We start from the raw sequence: 21,174 nt of genomic DNA, 5'->3' as shown, positions 1-21,174 counted from the left end.
CCTGAGGCTGAGGCTGTACCTGAGGCTGAGGCTGCACCTGAGGCTGAGGCTACACCTGAGGCTGAGGCTACACCTGAGGCTGAGGCTGTACCTGAGGCTGAGGCTGTACCTGAGGCTGAGGCGGGTTCAGGGATGACAGTGACGATGTTCCAATCGCACCGATCTGTTCTCCTGCGGATGAGGCTTCGGCAGCGCTCGGCTGTCCATTGAGGAGCGCCCCCTCCCCCCTCCCCTCCCCCCCCCCCCCCCCTCCCCCCTCCCCCCCCCCCCCCCTCCCCCCTCCCCCTCCCTCCCCTCCCCCCCTCCGCTCTGCACATCGGGTTTATCCGGAAAGTCGAGCCTTTGGAGAGTGTTACATCGGGAGCTGCGAACAGCGGTCGGAGCTGCAGCCACTCGCTCTTCATACCGACTACAGCCCGACTACAGCCCAGCACAGCACAGCCCAGCCCAGCCCGGCACAGCCCAGCCCGGCACAGCCCAGCCCGGCACAGCCCAGCACAGCCCAGCCCGGCACAGCCCGACTACAGCCCAGCACAGCCCAGCCCGGCACAGCCCGGCACAGCCCAGCCCGGCACAGCCCAGCACAGCCCAGCCCGGCACAGCCCGACTACAGCCCAGCACAGCCCAGCCCGGCACAGCCCGACTACAGCCCAGCACAGCCCAGCCCGGCACAGCCCAGCCCGGCACAGCCCGGCACAGCCCAGCCCAGCCCGGCACAGCCCAGCACAGCACAGCCCGGCACAGCCCGGCACAGCCCGACTACAGCCCGGCACAGCCCAGCCCAGCACAGCCCAGAACAGCCCGACACAGCCCAGCCCGACACAGCCCAGAACAGCCCGGCACAGCCCAGCCCGGCACAGCCCAGCCCGACACAGCCCAGCACAGCCCAGCACAGCCCAGCCCGGCACAGCCCAGCCCGGCACAGCCCGGCCCGGCACAGCCCAGCACAGCCCGGCACAGCACAGCAAAGCACAGCATAGCCCGGCACAGCCCAGCCCAGCACAGCCCGGCACAGCACAGCATAGCCCGGCCCAGCATAGCCCAGCACAGCCCGGCACAGCCCAGCCCGGCACAGCCCAGCCCAGCACAGCCCGGCCCGGCATAGCACAGCCCAGCCCGGCACAGCCCGGCACAGTCCAGCCCAGCCCAGCCCGGCACAGCACAGCATAGCACAGCCCAGCCCGGCCCAGCCCGGCACAGCCCAGCACAGCCCAGCCCAGCACAGCACAGCCCGGCACAGCCCAGCACAGCACAGCCCAGCCCGGCACAGCCCAGCCCAGCACAGCCCAGCCCGGCACAGCCCAGCCCAGCACAGCACAGCCCGGCACAGCCCAGCCCGGCACAGCACAGCCCAGCCCGGCACAGCCCAGCCCAGCACAGCCCGCCCGGCACAGCACAGCACAGCCCGGCACAGCACAGCCCAGCACAGCACAGCCAAGCCCGGCACAGCACAGCCCAGCACAGCACAGCCCAGCCCGGCACAGCCCAGCCCGGCACAGCACAGCACAGCCCGGCACAGCCCAGCCCGGCACAGCCCAGCCCGGCACAGCCCAGCCCGGCACAGCCCAGCCCAGCACAGCCCAGCCCGGCCCAGCCCAGCCCAGCCCGGCACAGCCCAGCACAGCCCAGCCCAGCCCAGCCCAGCACAGCCCAGCCCGGCACAGCCCAGCCCGGCACAGCCCAGCCCAGCCCGGCACAGCACAGCCCGGCACAGCCCAGCCCGGCACAGCACAGCCCGGCACAGCCCAGCACAGCACAGCCCAGCCCGGCACAGCCCAGCCCGGCACAGCACAGCCCAGCCCGGCACAGCACAGCCCAGCACAGCACAGCCCAGCCCAGCCCAGCCCAGCCCGGCACAGCCCAGCCCAGCCCAGCACAGCCCAGCCCGGCACAGCTGCCAGAGATGGATATCTTAAATGAGGTGAAGCATTGCACTGATCAGATGCCGTCGGGTATCTGTGTTAAAAGAAAAATTGCGTTAAGCGCTCCACGTTGATATATATATATATATATTAGATATTATATTTGATATATCTCTATTTACCTCATTTCTGAGACGCTGTTTGTTTGTTGGCAGATTGTAGCATCGGGTACATTTCGTGCCGCGAAGGAGCCTTTGGGTTTTGTGCGGGTTCTGGAGTGGGTAAGTTTCCCGGAAAATAATGTTTTGATTATTATTATTATTATTATTATTATTAACAAGAGACGCGGCAAAAAAACCAACAGAACAAAAACCCGATGGGTTTCAAACGCTCTCTCACTTGTTTGACTTGTTGACTTGGTTGTGAAGTCGGATATTGCCTATTATTTTGGAGGGAATTGTTTAGACATTTAGACACAGATTACAGACAGACATTTGGGTTTTCTTTGTTGGGTTCGAGTCGATGTATTTGGTGACAATATGAAGCCAAACACCGCGCAGGTCACAGCCACTGTCTCCTTTCACGTGTTGTTTACACCTTTTGAGCTGTGGTGAATGTTTGAGCAAAACAAACACGTTTTCCCGAAAAAAATGTGTTTTTCTAAATAAAATAAAAATAAAAAGTCGTCATATTCTGAGAACATTTGGGATACTGGAGATCCACTCCGGGAAGGTTTGGACTTTAATATCTTGAAGAGGAATGACGTTGGATCAACAGAGGATCACATAGAAACATATGTGATATGTTCCGCAGATCCACGTCTCGTGTTTAGCCATTTTATGCATTTCCTTTTTAAAAAAACAACTGTGTCCTCTGCAGACCTGTGGTTTCTGAGCTTTGCCCCTGTCCTTTTGTCTTGTTTTCCTTCCGTCCACATCTCTGATGTTCGAGCATTCAGATGCGATCTTCGTGGCACAGAACTTAGATTCCAATTCACTTGTTTCCAAAATAAGGGAAAGGGACAGAGCACAGAGCACAGGGCGCCCCGCTGCCCCGGGGCCGGTCATTTGCTTTGCATTTAGGTTTGTCTAAAAAAAAGCGTGGGACTGACATTGGGATCCCAGCGTCCTCGGGTACAAAAGTATTGCTTTTGGAAAAAAATAATGGATGATGGCGTTTATCCAGAAAATAGGGCATATTTTTAAGGGCTTCACATTTGTAACCTCGCAGAGTCCATCACTGTGTGCACATAGATGTGAATGCTGATCTCTGCCCTGGTCAGACTCCAGCAATCTGAACTTCCTCCCATTCCACACTCCACATCACCTGAGCCTCGGATTTAATTTTTAGAGAGTTAAGTGTGAAATTAAATTCTGTTCAGATCACAGTTATTTCATAATTATTTCATATGTGGAAACTCAGGACACGTGTTTCTTGAAACTGGTGGATTTTACATCGTGAAAAGTCTTCATATACTGGTAGATCAAATGGGATAAATGGAGTATTTATATTATTTGGCTATTGGTGGTGATATTATCTGGTCACGCGGTGTGTTGTTGCTGTTGAGTGCCCATAATTTACACATTGAGTACTTGAGTTGACCTCAGTTATTAGATTGATTTGCCAGAAAGTGAAATTCAATTATTTGACTCTTAAATGGAATCATCTGATTATGTGCTTATAAATTGCTTTCAGTGATTAATCTGATCAAAGTGGTTGTTTTGCATAAGGTATAAAACAGTTTTATTCAAGTATATATGTATAACAACCTGAGATACTACAAATATTTTAAAATCCTTTAAAATGAATAAGCAATAGCTCTTGTTGGTTATAAAGGAAACATTTCCATCCTGTAAAATGAAATTATACTATTACCCTAATACCTGAGCAAATAATTTTAAAGATACTTGTTCTGATTTTAAAAAGCCTCCATGTTTTCATCTGTAACTCATATACTGTTCAGTTTTATTTTTTCTCATGCTCTCTGCTCTTCCACTTCTGGTAATCTACCATCAGTGGGGAGGATGGAATAGGTGCAGTAACCTAACTTCTAGGACACCCTTTCAAATTTTCTCTCCTGGCTTTCTGCCTGTAAAATACTTTTAAAACCTATCTTTTTGATTAGATCTTCAATGAACATCATTAAATCTTCCTTTGTCCATGTGTACAGCGCCTTAGGATGTCCTCCTGACGTGAAAGGCGCTCTATAAATGGAATCTTGTTGTTGTTGTGTTAGGGTCACCATTATCTGTCAAGCACTTTGAAAGGTAAATTCTTTGTTAATGCACTAGCAGTTATAATTACTGAATATAACTTGATACTAGTATTCTGTTGAACACTAGAATAATTAATGAATTAAAAGTTTTAAAATAGCCAGCTTCCCTTTTTGGATAAAAAAATTCAGGGGTTTATTTTCTCTTCCATCTTAGGCCAAACCTAATAACATCACTAGGTCTGTACCATGTCTTCTTTGCACCTTGGGACATCCTCCCGACATGAAAGGCGCTATACGAATGTAATTTGTTGTTGTTCTTTGAATTGTACAACAGTGATGGTATAAACATTTGTACTGTTCAGCAGGCCATTGGCTGCCATTGGAAAAGAAGCCAAGCTTGCACTGCATTGCACCTGAGTATAACCACCCAATAATTAGTGTCATAATGGCAATACCCATTGTGCTGCAAAGAGAACATGATTTAAGGATGGCTGAAGGTGCAAGACACAAAATTTCAGTATGGTTTTTACATTGAGTTACATAGAATGATAGAATGAATGGAAACATGTCATTTGGCCCAACCAGCCCATGCCAGTGTTTAGTCTTCGTGTGTCTCCACCCCTCTCCCCTCTATCTCCTCACTCATATATGCATCAAGTTTCCTTTTGAAGATATACTTAATGCACTGTTGTGGATACAGCGCTGGACAGTAGGTCTAACAAATCAAGCAATGGAATAGGGCCACTAAAGGTGGATTTGGGAGACAACATGATAAATAATGCTGCACAGGCTGGAGTAGTGCTAAATAAGTTTTTTGTATCAGTCTTTACAAAGGAGGAAATGGGTAACCTATCTGCTCTGGAAAGAGAACTCAAGGATGTCTCAGAGAAAAGTCGTGACACTATTCATATCACTAACAGCATGGTTGCCAAACAGCTATGCAGATTTAAGGTAAATAAATCTCAGGGGCCGGATAAATTCATCCGAGGATCCTTAAGGAACTAAGGGAGGAAGTCGCAGAAATGTTGGCACAAATCTTTCAAAAATTACTGGATACTGGAGAGGTGCCGGGGGACCGGAGAATGACAGATGTTACTCCTATGTTTAAAAAAGGTAACACTGGTGACCCAGGAAACTACAGATCAGTAAGTTTGACATCCATTGTGGGTAAAATTATGGAGACTCTTATTAAGGATAAAATCATGGAGCATCTGGACAGAAATAAAATCATAAATGACAGCCAATATGGGTTCATGAAGTGGAAGTCTTGCCAATCTAATTCACTGGTTTTCTTTGACAGTGTGACAAGGGAGCTTGATTAAGGTGAGGCTGTGGATGTTGTATATCTGGATTTCATTAAGGCCTTTGATACAGTTCCTTTTGAGAGGCTGGTACTGAAAGTAAAAAAAGCACGAATCAGTGGAGGCATATTACAATGGATATGCAACTGGTCGACCGGATGAACTCAGAAGGTGGTGGTACAGGGAATGTTACCAAACTGGGCAAATGTTACTAGTGGAATTCTACAAGGGTCTATTTTGTTAAATATTTTTATAAATGATCGAGAACTAGGAATCGCAAGCACATTGGCTAAGTTTGCAGATGACACCAAGCTAATGAAGGTGGTAGATTGTGAAGCTGAACAAGATAGGTTACAGGAGTATTTGAACATACTTGGGAATTGGCAGATTGGTGTCAGATGAAATTCATTGTGGAGAAATGTAATTGAAGCTCTCCCAACAATGCTCTGTGGCAGTGAGTAAAGCAAACCAGATGTTGGGATGTATCAAAATATCAATAGCAAGCCAAAATAGTGGGGTAATCCTGCCACTGTATAAATCATTGGTGAGACCATACTTAGATACTGTATACAGTTCTGGTCATGCAATACAAAAAAGATATTGGAGAAATTGAGAAGATACAGAGGAGGGCAACCAAAGTGACTGAGGGAATGGTAGGACTGGACTATGAGGAGCGACTAAGTAAATTTTGCATGTTCACTCTGGAAAAGAAAAGGTTGAGAGGCGACATGATTGCTATCTTTAAGGTTCTAAAGGGGCAAGACAATATAGATCACGACAGGCTGTTTCAACTTCTCCAGAATAATAAAACCAGAAGACACGGCCTGCGACTCAAGGGGGGAAATTCAGAACGAATCTACGCAAACACTATTTCAGTGAATGAATAGTGAACCTGTGGAGGAGGAAATGTTGATTCTTTGAAACACAGATTAGATAGGTTTCTTTTAGGAAATAACATTATGGGATATTGTACATAGGTAGTTTGGGACACATGTGCATGCAACCGCTAAGAAGGTGGAAGGTGAACTAGATGGACCTTGGTCTTTTGCCATCTAGCAGTTCTTATGTTCTTAGAAGGTGAGACCATGTAGTCATTCACTTCATGGCTGTTTATGGAGCATTCCTGTGGGCAAATTGGCTGCTGCTTTTGCCTGTAAATATACATTTGTTACACTTTACAGGGAAACAGTTCCTATGAAACTCTTTGAAATGTTTTGACAGTGTGATAATGTGCTGTATCCAATGCAAGGATTATTATTAAAACATTATGTATATATTCATAACAAGAGTTACAAATACCAACTTATAGTATAACAGAGCAGAATTCTTGCAGGTTGGCACGGCAGGCTTCTGATTGCCGCAGAGGTCACAATACATAATTTGGAGTCACTATTTGTGACTCCTGTTTCGAATAATATTTCAGACCTCCGTATGATCAGCAGTGGGATAAGGTTGAGAAGAAGTGATAGCACTAAACCTGTGTCTACGGTATCATTTAAGGAATGGCCATTTCCATCCCTGTCATATTGAAGGTTTATAGTTCTTACTCATTATAATAATAATAATCCTTGCATTTGATATAATCCTTAACACATCCTTGAGTCCTGTAGCTCAGTGGTTAGAGCACTCGCTTTGCAAGTGAGAGACCTGAGTTCAATTCCAGGCAGAGGGCGAAACCTTGGGCAAGTTTCCTTACTCCACACAGAGCCTAATAATAATCCCTCCAAAAAAAAAACCAATAATTAAATTGGTCATTTTCAATCTACGACTGTTTGTGGGATATTGCTGTGCGCAATTGGCTGCCGCGTTCGCCCACAAATATACAGTCAATTCACTTTACAGTGTGTTCTGTGAAGCGCTTTGGGACGTCCTCCTGACGTGAAAAGCGCTATATCAAATGCAAGGATTATTATTATTATTTTTGAGACGTCTTAAAGCATTTCACAGAATATACTGTGATGTGAATTGACTGTATATTATGTGGGTAAAATACTGAATTGTTAGTAACTTTGGGGATATCATTCGGTGATGAGTTCCGTACACTCAGGGAAGAAAGCAGTAAACATAAATTAATCTCATAACCACGTAGTGTTCTGAAACGGGAACAAGTTTGCAATGTAATTCCTTTGGCGTAATTATCCTTTCTGTTCATTTATAACTTTAGAAGTTTTTATGTAATATTTCATTCCACACTCACGTCAGTGATACCAAAGAAACTCACTGTCCAGAACAAGGTGTTGTAAATGAGAAAGGATAATTACGCCAAAGGAATTACATTGCAAACTTGTTCCCGATTCAGAACACTATGTGGAGTCCTGTAGCTCAGTGGTTAGAGCACTCGCTTTGCAAGCGAGAGACCTGAGTTCAATTCCAGGCAGAGGGCGAAACCTTGGGCAAGTTTCCTTACTCCACACACCTAATAATAATCCCTCCAAAAAACAAAACAATAATAAATTGGTCATTTTCAATCCATGACTGTTTGTGGGACATTGCTGTGCGCAATTGTCTGCCGCGTTCGCCCACAAATATACAGTTAATTCACTTTACAGTATATTCTGTGAAGTGCTTTGGGACATCTAGAAGGCGTGAAAAGTGCTATATCAAATGCAAGGATTATTATTATTATGTGGTTATGAGATTAATTTGTGTTTACTGCTTTCTTACCTAAGTGTACTGAACTCATCACCGAATGATATCCCCAAAGTTACTAACAATTGACGATTGGGTTCTGACGAAGGGTCGTGGACCCGAAACGTTGACTCACCTTCCTTTCTCCATAGATGCTGACTGATCTGCTGAGTTTTCCCAGCTCTCTCTGTTTTTGTTTCAGATTTCCAGCATCTGCAGTATTTTGTGTTTTGTTCAAATTACTCATGGAAGTTGACTTGACACATTACGGAGGATAACTCTATCAACAGCTGTTTCTGTTGAGTAAAGACATCTTGCCAGGTTGTGAAGGGCTGAGCATGGTTACAAAGGCCATTTTCCTCATTCTATAACTGTCAATTATAAGGATACAAGCTTTTATCCTTCCCTCCAGTTTGTTAATACACTGGATGAGACTTAAGTTGTTCATGATATAGTCTTAGAATTTCTTGTTCCTCTCTTCAAGAGGAAAGTAGACAGGCATATGAAAGAGAGGGGCTTGAAGGGTATGAGGATGGGATAGGGAGGTGGGATTGAATTGATCTCCTTGCTCTCTGAGCTTGTGTGACTTGTTGGGCCTTCTTCTGAGGTGTAGATTTCAGTGTTTCTATGTTTCTCATCGAATGAGTGAGTGATTCTTGTTTTCATAAAATGGATGAGTCAGTGAATGGGTGAGTTCATTAATTAAATGGTGGAAAATGTGAATTTTAAAAAAATGCAAAGTTCTTATATTTCTAGTGACTACCCAAAGAAAATCATGCAGTAATAGTAGTATTATTTCTGAGAGTTGATTCACCAACTATAGGTCCAAAATTTCACCCAATCTCTGAGACAATTTAGTTTTAAAATGTAAGATTTGGCAAAATTGTGTAAAATTCTTAACTTCGGTCTTAATTTGGAAGCTGGTTTCTATGAAGAATTGTGGGAATCTTGTTACCAAATTAAGACTAAATTTAATAATTTTCCACATTTCTGTATAAGTTTTAAAACAAAAATATCGTACAAGTTACGGCTGTGAAATTTTGGTCCTTATAACTCTAAAGTGTTTGGCAAATAATAAGAAAACACTGTGTAATTAGTTGAAGTTATTTAGAGTCACATTTCGTACACTTTTTGTTCTTGTTACAAATGAGCTAATGTTTCACAACCATTTCTGCTGTTCGTGTTTCGCACATACTGTAAATGAAAAGTGCTGAACAACTTGGATTAGAAACTAAGTTTCAGTAATAAAATTATATGTTTCTGATCCTTGTCACCTTTTAAGACAGGGAAACTGTTGAACTTCTAAAGTGCACAGTTCCCTTTAGCAGCATTTGACTTCAATTGTCTGTTGACGTAGGTGCTATTAGTGTTCCTTGCGTGGGTAACAGTGCATGACTGTTTACAACAACAACAACAACAAGATTCCATTTATTGAGCGCCTTTCACGTCGGGAGGACGTCCCAAGGCGCTGTACAGTTGGGTCAGGACCCGAGCAGGGGGGAAATGGGGAGGGGAGGGAAGGGAGGGAGCGAGGAGGGGGTAGAGAGTCGAGAGGGGAGCTGAAGGCACGGTCAAAGAGAAAGGTCTTGAGACCGGCCTTGAAGGAGGAAAGGGAGGAGGCGGCGAAGGCACTGGGGGATGGAGTTCCAGAGCCTCGGGGCTGAGAGGCTGAAGGCCCGGCCACCGATAGTAGGGCGGTTGGGGCGGGGGATGTGGAGCAGACCGGAGCCAGAGGAACGGAGGGTACGGGCAGGTAGGTAGGGGGATAGTAGGTCGGAGAGGTAGGAGAGAGCAAGGCCGTGAATGGCCTTGTAGGTGAGGGTGAGGATCAATGTGGATGTTGATATTCGAATACTCGAAAAATAATATATCAGTCCAACCTTTCTGACAATTCCATGGCGTTAAAATTCTTTCACCCATGGACATTTTCAGAATGTTATCAAGGCTACGGAGTCAAGTGACAGCTCTTTTTAAATTGTAGAGGAACTGTGAAAAAACATTGAACGAAAACACTGTCTCTGCTCCTGCATTGTGGGTCTCCACATATCAATTGTGTTATTATAGATAGTACCTGGCAACAGCTAAATTCCATTACCATTGCTTGATTGGTACACTTATGGATTAAACAGTGCTTCAATATCACACATTTCACATAATCTAAGATGATAATTAATTGAAATGTTATCAGTGAATGTGGTGTAAAGATATAATTACTGTTGTATGCTTGTGGAATAATAGTTTTTATGGTATAAAGGTTTACCTATGTCACATTCAGTTTCCTCATTTTATTTTGCTATTCCTTCCAATTAGTGATTGTGCAAATATCAGTTTGGAATAATCCCGAATAAATATTCTTGATTCCTTTGATCAAGATTTCCAGCATCTGCAGTATTCTTGATCAAAAAGTGTTGTTTAGAACATGGATATGTTGATGTCTCCACTTCCTAAAGTGAATGATAGTACCCCGGTTTCCTGGGTTTTCTCGTCATTATGACTTGTGTAATGGTGCTAGTGCACAGTCTTGATTTATATGGGTTGTTCACACTATTATGGGGCAGTCAACTAGAGTTCTTCGAGCTGTGCACTTGTGTGCTCCAATGAATCCCCGAGTACACTGAGATTTTACGCAACCTCATACACTCTCATTTGCCTTCCCTCTGATTGAAAAGAGCTGACAGGACATCCAGCTCCTTTCAGTTCTCTTTAATCAGAAGAAAATAGAATGGCAGTACATGAGGCAGTTCCCGTTTCTTAGAACAAGGTAAATAAAATGTGTCTTCTTCAGTTACAGTTTTACTACATTTAATAAAACTGGCTTGAAACTATTGCTCAATAGCTTTGGTTGGGGTTGGGAACATAGGAAGGAACACAGGAACATAGGAACAGGAGTAGGCCATTCAGCCCTTCGAGCCTGTTCTGCCATTCAATTAGATCATGGCTGATCTGTACCTCAACTAATCCTATCAATTACAATTTCCTGCTTTTCCCCCATATTTCTGGATCCAGCATTCACAGCCTTTTGGTCGAGAGAGTTACAGATTTCTACTACCGTTTGAGTGAAAATATGCTCCCTGATTTCGCTCTTAAATGGCCTGGTTCGAATTTTAACATTATGCCCCCTTGTTTTGGATTCCACCACCGGAGGAAATAGCTTCTGTATCTGGAAAGTGCTAGTGTCATTGTATTGCACTTTGAGGGCTGGTGAGATACATCTTTCACTCCATCATTGACTCCAAACATGCATGTTGGGGTTTAAGTTCATTTGAATTTTTGGAAATAGGCTGGAAATCAAAACGTGGGAAGAAAAAGAATGTGTTGGACACACGTATTGTGTGCTCATACCTTGCTATTTTTGCTAGCCATTGCATACTCAACAGTGAGACTGTTAAACAAATGTGTGATGCAGTCTCTAGCTACTTCCACTGCTATTTGCTTCTCTGTTTATTGAAAATAATGAAATTGTTTTTATAATCCTATCAAAGAGAATGTTTGCAATATAAAAGAAAACTATTATTTGGAACGACAAAATAACATTTTACACATCTTGGAAAGTTCAATTGGCTGCAGAAGCTCTTTACATGCCTCCTTTGTGATGAGCTGTGCTTTTATGTCATAATTACAGTAAATTAAAAGAATTTGGCAGAACAATTTCACAAAACTATCTTTAAATGAATTGAGTTTGTACCACTGTATTGAAACTATCAGTACTGATTCATAAAATGTTTATTGAAATTACAAAGAGCTACAGGGCGACCCAATTATAAGGTGCCTCAGTAGAGCGCGAGTGTGCATATAACATGGTCTCCTTTGGGCCTGAAGATACAAGTCTGGCTTCTCCTGCGACCTGGCTCCTCAGTTTTGAAGCGAGGTCAGCAGCCATTTTGTTCACAGATCTTGTAGAATGTGGAGTCTATTTTTTATATACCGTCTAATAATAAAATTGGGCTATACTCAGATCCAAATGAACTGCCTTCCACTTGCTCTCGCCACGTGGTAAAATCTTAAGAAAGCAGCATTAACATGGAATTAAATACTACCCGTAAAGTCTACTTTGTGATCCTTTACATTTCCTAGCCCTACACTTTGCAGTTTCAGATGTAGTAATAATAGTAAAAATAATAATCCTTGCATTTGATATTGAGTTTTGTTACACCAATAAGATGTTTCAAACAACCTCACAGAATTTACTGCAAAGTTAGTATCAGTGTATTTGTAGGCAAATGTAGCAATCAATTTGTGTACATCAATGTCCCACAAACAGCCAAGAAGTAAAACTATTTGTTTTACCTGGGGGATAGTTGGCCACGTCACTGTGAGAAACTTGCTCCTCACACAAGGAAGCCACGCTTCTGTGCTGATGAAATGACCTTTTATAATTCAGAATGTCATGAGGATAAGAGTTAGCTGTGGTCATTGCTTCTCCAATGGCCTAATAAAAAAGACCTGGAAGCAATGTACAATCACCAGAATGATGGGTTCACTATTTGGGCATGTGAGCAGAATGGAAGAAGTGGTATTTTAACTCAACGAAAACATTGCCAAACTAAATTCACACAATTGTATGATGCAGAAAAACTACAGCAAGAGAAGAGTTATAGAAAATACTGCTCTATTTTGGGAAGTTCTGGAAGTAGGTAGTTTGGAGGGATTGTCAGAGTTAATACAGCTGATGGTACACTTAGGTATCTTTGTTCCTTCAAAAGCATAACAAATAGATCACTGCAGGATTATATCAACCACAGCTTCAGGTTGATGCAGGTACTACAGCAGGTGGTGAAGATGTCAGTAACCACCTGTGATTCCCCAGAGCATTCCCCCACAAATCTTGCTCAACCGTCGGCACAGAACATCCAGAGATACTAGACAATCACAGGTAATGTAGAACCCAAATAGTGCACTGCACATCCACATATCCTGTACAGTAATAGATGCTACACATTGGTACTCACTTTTTTGTTGGTGATGTGTGATATGTTCTACATTTTTCAATATGAGGAGGTTTTCACCCAAGGTTTTTAGTGGGATATGAATAGTTGTGGTAGGATGTGTAGAATTGTTTGACCGGATTTCTGTTCTACAGTAATTTTCATTGGCTTCAACAGAAATTTGGGATAGCTTCTGGCCATGAACAGAAGCAGCAGATTAAGGACCTATTAAAATCTTGTTGCCAAGGACACGCTACTGCTGAACTGCCTCCAGCACCGTGACTGACTGAGATGGATAGGGTACAGCAGAGAAAAATAGTTTGTTCTGTATTTTACTTTGTACAAGACTAATGGAAGCATAGGTGACTGAAGGACACATAAATACCAATTCTGAGCACCAATACTGTGCCGATGTTGAGTGAACAGTATTTGTAAAGTCTCCATAGGAATGGCAGTTTCATTGTTGTTAAGCATAATTTAGATTTTCAGGTTCCTCCTGAGTTGAGCCCAACACAAACAGCATTTTATTTGAAATGTAAGGCAACGCATTTGAGACATTACTGAAATCAGTGGTACATCAAGCACAGTCAATGTAAAGTGAGGACCTTGAACAAATAGGGTTAAACTAGGCTTAATCTTTTTTTAATCAAATTGCAATATTACTACATAGAATAGTGCCTAGTGACAAAATAAAAAAGGAACAAGGATTCAAAGTGCACTAAAACTGATCTGCATAAATTATATATCTGCCCAAGTCCCGATCAAGAGTTTATATTCTATGCAAGTTTGACATAACTGATACTTTGCCTAAATCATATTAAATGTATGGTCCCAACTGATACGACATATGTGAGGTTTACTTTATAAAAATATTTCCCTTCATTATAATGATTTTTAGGCAAATATTCAATTTTGTATTCAAACCAATCCCTGACTGTCCAGGGCCTTGTGACGTCCTCCTGACTTGAAAGATGCTTTACAAATGTAATTTGTTGTTGTTGAAGTTGTGAGAACTTCCTGGGAAATAGAGAAGGAGCAAAACAGAAGTGTCGTGAAATTGCAGGAAGTTCTAGTTTTTATAGGGATAAATATTAGAGATGAACACACTTCCTGGTACCAAACCTGATTCAGCTCTAAGCAACTTGTGTAGGACATTGCTGTCTGCAGATTCCGACTGAAGGAGATGAACTTCAAACCATGCAAAGCGGAATCAACAGTTGGAATTAACCTGATTATTAATATGGAAACTTTATCTTTAGGTGAATGAAGATGAAATGTTTGAATGACTAGCTATCTGACCTTTAGATATAAAAAAGCAACCAATCTATTTCATTTTTCTCCTCAGTGGGTTGAAATTGATTTAGGTCCAGAGGATTCCTCCAGCCCCCGCAATGTCACGTCTGGCATCCCCCAGGGCTCTGTCCTTGGCCCTCTCCTCTTTAATATCTATATGCTCCCCCTTGGTGACATCATCCACAGACATGGGGTCAACTTCCATATATATGCAGATGACATCCAACTCTACCTTTCTGCCTCCACCCTCAACTCCAGGACCACTGCTGACCTGACAGACTGTCTGTCAGACATCAAGTCCTGGATGAGGGCAAACTTCCTGCAGTTGAATGTGAACAAAACTGAGGCCCTCCTGATTGGCTCGCGCCAGCGCCTCAGCACCTCAGGCTCTGGCAGCATCAACCTCCATGGTTGCTCACTACAACTCACCAGCCAGTCAGGAACCAGGTGTCTTGTTCGACCCTCAACTGTCTTTTCTCCCCCACATGCAAGCCATGACCCGCTCTGCCTTCCCTCACCTCTGTAACATCGCCCGACTCCGCCAATACCTCAGCCCTCAGGCCGCTGAAACTCTTGTTCATGCCTTCATCACCTCCAGGCTCGACTATGCAAACTCCCTGCTTGTCGGCCTTCCCAATTCCTCCCTCCACAGGCTGCAGATAATTCAGAACTCTGCAGCCCGTGCCCTCTCCCGCACCAAACTCTGTGACCCCATCTTCCCCACTCTCGCCCGTCTCCACTAGCTCCCTATCCTTCAGAGGATCCAGTTCAAGATCCTGGTCCTCACTACAAAGCCCTCCATAGCCTTACCCCACCCTACTTCTGCGACCTCCTAACCCCCTACCAACCCGCCCGCTCCCTCCGCTCAGCCGGCTCTGGCCTGCTCCACGTCCCCCGATCCACCCACCCCACCATTGGCGGGAGAGCCTTCAGCCACTCTGCCCCCAACCTCTGGAATTCCATCCCCAATCACTCCTCCTCGCCCCCTCCTTAGCCTTCTTCAAGTCCACCTCAAAACCCTCCTCTTCGACCATGCCATCGGTCACCCCCTTCCCCTCCCCTCCCTTATCCCCCCCAACCCCAGCTCGGGTCTGAAATGCTGTACTCTGTCCAGTGCCCTGGGACGTCCTCCTGACGTGAAAAGCGCTAAACAAATGTAATCTTGTTGTTGTTGTTGTTGTTCCTGCTTGGAATCCTGGTAGTTCATTTCAGTCCTTCACCCTTCTGAGGTCAATAAAATGAATACCATGTCTAAAGATACCTTCCTTGAGGGAGTAATATAAATGGAATCTCTTAAGAGTTTGAACTAGCTCTGACTGGCACACCAACACAGGTGCAGAGATCTATGCAACTGAGATTTGAAACAGTAGACACCTCTTCAACTCTGAAAGCCAAAGCACTAACATGGAATAATAGAATATTACAGCACAGAAGGAGCCCTCCTCTTTGATAGTGCCTTCAATCACACTCCTTCGCGCCCCGCCCTCCATCCTCCCCGATCCTGACCCCCAGCTTGGGTCTGAAGCACTGATTGTCCAACACCTCGGGACGTTCTCCCGACGTGAACGGCGCTTTCCAAATGTAATTTTTTTGTTGCAGCTATGCTTGCAACCAGTTTCATTTAATCGGTCCCTCTCTCTTTCGTTTGGCATTTTTATTTGTCCTTGAAAGGCTTGATCTTTGCTTCTTACGCATCTTCATCCCTTAAGATTAAGAAAATGTGGTATTGAACTTGTTAGCATCCCTTGTTCACATATTTGCACACATATCCTTTTGGGAGAACTCAGTGGGAGGATTCCTGGTTGGGAGGACTCCTGATACACATACAGACATTTCTTTATTAGTATAGATGTATCTCTCTAGAAGGCTATTTTGTTGCAGAATACCATGCATGCCTTTTATGGGACTTAATTAAAGCATTTTTTAATATAGCTCATCAACGATAGGAGATCCAACCAAAAAAAAATGCCCATGACTCCCCTCCATTGAACAACAACAACAACAAAATTACATTTATAGAGCGCCTTTCACGTCGGGAGGACTTCCCAAAGCGCTGAACAGTCAGGTGTCGGGGCCCGAGCATGGGGGAGGGGTGGTGTAGGTGTGAGGGAAGGCAGAGAGGTGGGAGGGAGACCAAAGGCACGGTCAAAGAGAAGGGTCTTGAGACCGGCCTTGAAGGATGCAAGGGAGGAAGCGAGGCAAAGGGACTGTGGGATGGAGTTCCAGATTGAAGGCCTTTCCGACGAGGTATAAATCTTGACTCTACGTCAATTGGTTATCGCGTTCTTGGTGGACAGACATACAGACACTTTGTCTGAAATGCTGTACTCCGTCCAGTGCTGAAAGTCACCAAGTGCTCTTAAATCAGATTTTAGTTACTACTGTATAATGTTTTTTGTTTTTCATTTTTTTAAATATAAATTTCTGAATTTTTTTTAACAAAAAATACTTTGAAAACCTTTTTTTATAGTCTTCCCCAGATTGGAAAACGCACTGGAGTGAAATGTGAAGACTCCTTTGTAGCTAATTACTGAATCAAAATCTAGAGAATTAGTAGGAGTACTATTACATCCCAGGAGAAAATTCTAGTTTGCTCCTTCTATTTCAAGTGTCTCCTAGCAAATGAAAACCTTATCACCAAGGAAACATATGTTCCTAATCATAAGAATCACAAATACCAGCTGGTGGATGGATGGAACTCTATGGCCCTGGTTTGTTAGTATTTGAATAATTAATCTGTTTTGAAATGATTATTTTTATTATTTAGCTGCTGATTTGTAGCAAGAGGATGTAACATTTGAGTGCTGGCGTTATGGACCACCATTCCTGTCACTTAGAAATATTTAGCATTCAGCCTATATTCTGTGGGGAAAATAATGGAGGAAATGTAACATTTGTTGTTTTATTAATATGTGCAGAAACAATTTAGTTATATTCAATATTTTACATTTCCCCTTCAGTATACAGAAGAGGTATTTTGTGATTGAGTAAGTCATGTAATTGAAGTGTTTTTCATGCAACTTAAATATTTTGACCTTTCTCAGTTTGTTGAAGGGTGGAAAGGAACTGATACATATGTTTCTCATACTCCTTTCTTTTCATCTCTTATCTGAATAGGGAAGAAATAACCCCTAAATTAAATTGTCTAGATTCCATCAACAGTGATTCCTACGCTATACAAATGTAATCTTGTTGTTTTTGTTGGGCTGGTAGCACTCTTGTGTCTGAGTTAGAAAGGTTTCAGGTTCAAGCCTCACATTGGAACTCTGAGCTAATAGTTTATGTTGCAGTTCAGTGCTGGGGGAGCTCTACGTTGTCAGGAGGTGCCATCATTGGGATGAGACTTAAAATTGAGGTCCTGTTCGCCTGGTCAGATGAAAATTTACGGTCTCATGGCACTGCTTGAAAATAGAAGTGAGTTTCTCCCAGTGTTCTGGCCAGCAATTCCCTGTAAAAAATTGGACTTCACTTCATGTACGTTCGATGGGACATTGCTGTGCACAAATTGACTGCCCCATTCCACATACAAATACACAGACATTACACTTTATAGTAAATCCTTTAAAGCATTATGACAAAGTGATAAGGTCTACTACAAATGCATAAGATTTTTATTATTAGGTAAGTGGTAGGCAAGGTGATGGATAAACATTGAAGGAGAGCACTCCTGTAGAAATATGTCATTTAAGCATAAAGTGCTTTATTGCTTCTGCTCGGGAATGAGTTAGTTAATATTCCAACCCCATGTAAAATATCTCCTATCTGGAAGGAGAAGGCTGGCTTGGAGTCTTTCCCTGCAGCTTCATTGAGAGCCAACATTCTGATAGTTGATATAGAGCTGCTCAGCTGGCATTAGTAGCAGATCCTCAAAGTACGCGATGATTGGAATCCTTTTTGGTGCCATTAGTGATGTTTAAAATTCATTACCGACTGAGTATGCACTAGTGCCATCATATTTTGGGGTATGTCAGTCGTGGATTACTTAAAATAATGGTATTTCATTACAAGCACGGAGTGGGAAGTCAGTCATTTTTAGACAGATCGCCTTGTTTGCTATATAGGTGTATATAGCATGCGAATTGGAAGGAATGCCTATTTAGGCTTGATTAGCATATTTCTAATATGCCTCTTTTATGAAACAAACAAATAAAAATTACATTTGTAAAAGGCATGAATAAGGTATGCCTTATCATCATGAATATACCCTTCAGGACGTCTGAAGATTTGAGTATATAGGGAAAAACTTCCATTTAATCATGTGTGTAAATTACTTGAATTAACAGATTTCATTAACATATATTCTTGCTGTTAGCATGTTGAATATTCAGGTTGAGGGTAGAGTCAAATCAGGAACAGAAGTAGGTAATTTGAGGTTCATTTGTAAATACTGAATATGATTTTTGCGCAACTTGGATAATTTTGAGTTTGAGGCAGTGTGTGCTTTTAAAAGTCACAACTGTGATGCCATACATACACACACACAATGTCAAGACAGCCATCTAGTATGTGCTGGCATTCATTTTCAAATGTTACCAAGGATATTGGGTGAACTTCTGGTATCACAACGACACTTTTAAGCATTAGTTTTCAAAATCCCATATCATATGGGTGAAGGGTATGGGGGAAAGAAAGAGGAATGGGACTAAACAGATAGAACTTTCAGAGTCAGCACAGGCATGATGGACCAAATGTTTGTGCTATATTCATCTGTGGTTTCATGGTTCTTTAATAGGTGGTGTTGATCCCTGATAGTTTTGTAGGAATTGTGTGCACTGATGGAGTAATGGTTTGTTCTCTTTGACAGTGTTACCAGGTTGGTTGCTTTGTAGGGGGGGGGGTCTCGAACTGCAGTAGCTGGTGTGAATCAGATCCCTAAGTGAAGGGGGAAATGATTCTGTACTTCCTCAGATTCTATGGAACACAGTGCCGGCTGGCAGGATCAGAATAAGATATCCACCTTATGGATTCTAGCAGAAACATGAAAAGTCCTCCTAAGTGAATATCGTAGGACTAGAATATTGATTACTGAATAATGGTGAATTTTATAGGACTTTTGAATTACAACTGAAGGCTGACTTTCCAGTGAACTTAGTGTAACTTAGCATGAGTTATTAATAAAAAAATGTAAAGGTACTTTGAACACATCAAGCCTTCCTATTCCCAATTCCATCGTGTATAGAAACAAAAATAAATGATAAATTCAGGTAGTTGACTTAAAAGCAAATCCTTTGCCAAGTAATTTGTAACATGCAAAGAAATTCCAGGTATCCACAAGAACTTTGTCATTTTACCTTCATCCTTATATTTCCTCCTGGCCAGCTACCTGGAATAAGGGTTACATTATTCAAGGTACTTGGAGTGTTGTAGCTCAGTGTTTAGAGCACTCACCTCTCAAGCAAGAGACCTGGGTTTGATTCCCACAGGGCAAAACATTGGGCAAGTTTCCTTACTCTACACGCCTCCATTTAGCTATCAGTAAGTAGGAACCCGGTTGTTAATGGATTGGTGGATCTCTTTTCTGGGGGTAATAATTACTTTTTAAAAAAATCGGTCACTCAATCCTCGACTGTTTGTGGGACACTGCTGTGCGCAATTGGCTGCCTCATTTTGCCCACAACATATACAGTCAATTCACTTTACAGTATATTCTGTGAAGCGATTTGAGACGTCTCAAAGACGTGATAAGGCGCAATATCAAATGCAAGGATTATTATTATTATTTGATTGTAAAATATTGTTTTAGAATCTATTGGTGTGGTTTGAAATCAGGTTTCTGAGTAAAGTATCCAACCTGGAGCTAATTGGCCTACAAAATACACAGCCACTATGCTTTTACAGTTAATCCTGTGAAGCGCTTTGAGACATCTTCCTGATGTGAAATGTGCTATATCAAACCTAGCCACGATAGAGTGATCAGACAAACAGAAAGTAGACAAGCAAAAGGTCTTTGCCCATGTGAAGAAAACATGCAATTTTACAAGCTGACTGTCCGGAAGATAGAGCAAAGTACAGTTCAGATCACTTGGCAAATGTTTTCTTTTAGGGAATAAACCACTAAAATTGTTTCCTTCCAAGGATGGCATTTTCTTCTACCTAAACATAATGTACAGTCAAATTAGGCCATGCCACCAGAAGGAGTGCTGAGTTGAGATATTCTCAAATAGGTAAGCAGCCATCTAGTACCTCCTACAGGTTGGCTGAAGAACAGCAACAAAGAGGTCTGATAGTGATTCTCCTGCTCACCCTCTCAGCTGGGTAACAGTGTGCAAAGGGAGAACTTCAGGGTGGGAGAAGATATATGTATATCTACATGTCTGCATTAAGTTACTGTATGTTTTAGAGTGATTCATGTGTTCTGGCTGCTTCTTTAATTCTTGGTTCGCTAACTCAATAATAAGGAGCTGGTCCAGCTGTGGATGCCACAACTTGTTATGCTAGTAGTTACAGCACTACAAAGGGCTGCACAATGCACTTTTTAAGATAGATGCTTTCTTTTGTTGACTTGCACTATTTTTTGTATCCCATAAAAATGTAAATTAAATTGACAAGCTTTCTCTTGCATTTTCCACAGTTAGTTCATCCTGTAAATTAGAGCAGTCAAAATGAGCTTTAAAAAACTCAAGCATTTGATATTTATGATTCTAGAAATATAACCTACATAGGTTAGCAATGAGAAAAGGTTACCATTTTGTCAGTGCATCTGTATCCACGTACCAGGGTTTAGTCATTTAATAGAACTGTCTGTCCCAGCACTTGTTTTTTGCTTTGCTAGTTTTCGGCAGTTATCACATTAGCTGAGAAAGGTTACTGAATTTTGTTAAATTTCATCTTCTGATAATATCATTTATTATTGATGAAGGACTGATCGCTGGTTTGCATGAGTTTCCTCTGCTTTTTAAGCATCTCAATTCAGAAAATTTAAGAAGATTCCTGTTGCCTATCTGCATTTG

At 42.8% G+C, this 21,174-nt stretch overlaps 1 protein-coding gene across 1 annotated transcript in view; it reads left to right on the top strand.

Annotated features, from left to right (window-relative positions):
• Positions 1-1,875: 1,875 nt before the first annotated feature.
• Positions 1,876-21,174, top strand: part of synpra (synaptoporin a) — a 130,675-nt gene continuing 111,376 nt past the window's right edge. Inside the window, exons 1-2 of the mRNA XM_042339634.1 lie at positions 1,876-1,921; positions 2,078-2,143. Of these exons, the coding sequence (XP_042195568.1) occupies positions 1,904-1,921; positions 2,078-2,143 (84 nt within the window). The 5' untranslated portion in view covers positions 1,876-1,903. The remainder of the gene's footprint in view (positions 1,922-2,077; positions 2,144-21,174) is intronic.

Source organism: Callorhinchus milii, unplaced genomic scaffold, assembly GCF_018977255.1.
Source record: "Callorhinchus milii isolate IMCB2004 unplaced genomic scaffold, IMCB_Cmil_1.0 Scaffold12, whole genome shotgun sequence".
Classification (NCBI taxonomy): domain Eukaryota; kingdom Metazoa; phylum Chordata; class Chondrichthyes; order Chimaeriformes; family Callorhinchidae; genus Callorhinchus; species Callorhinchus milii.
The sequence above is the reverse complement of the archived record's forward strand: the minus strand, read 5'-3'. Positions and strand labels throughout refer to the sequence as shown.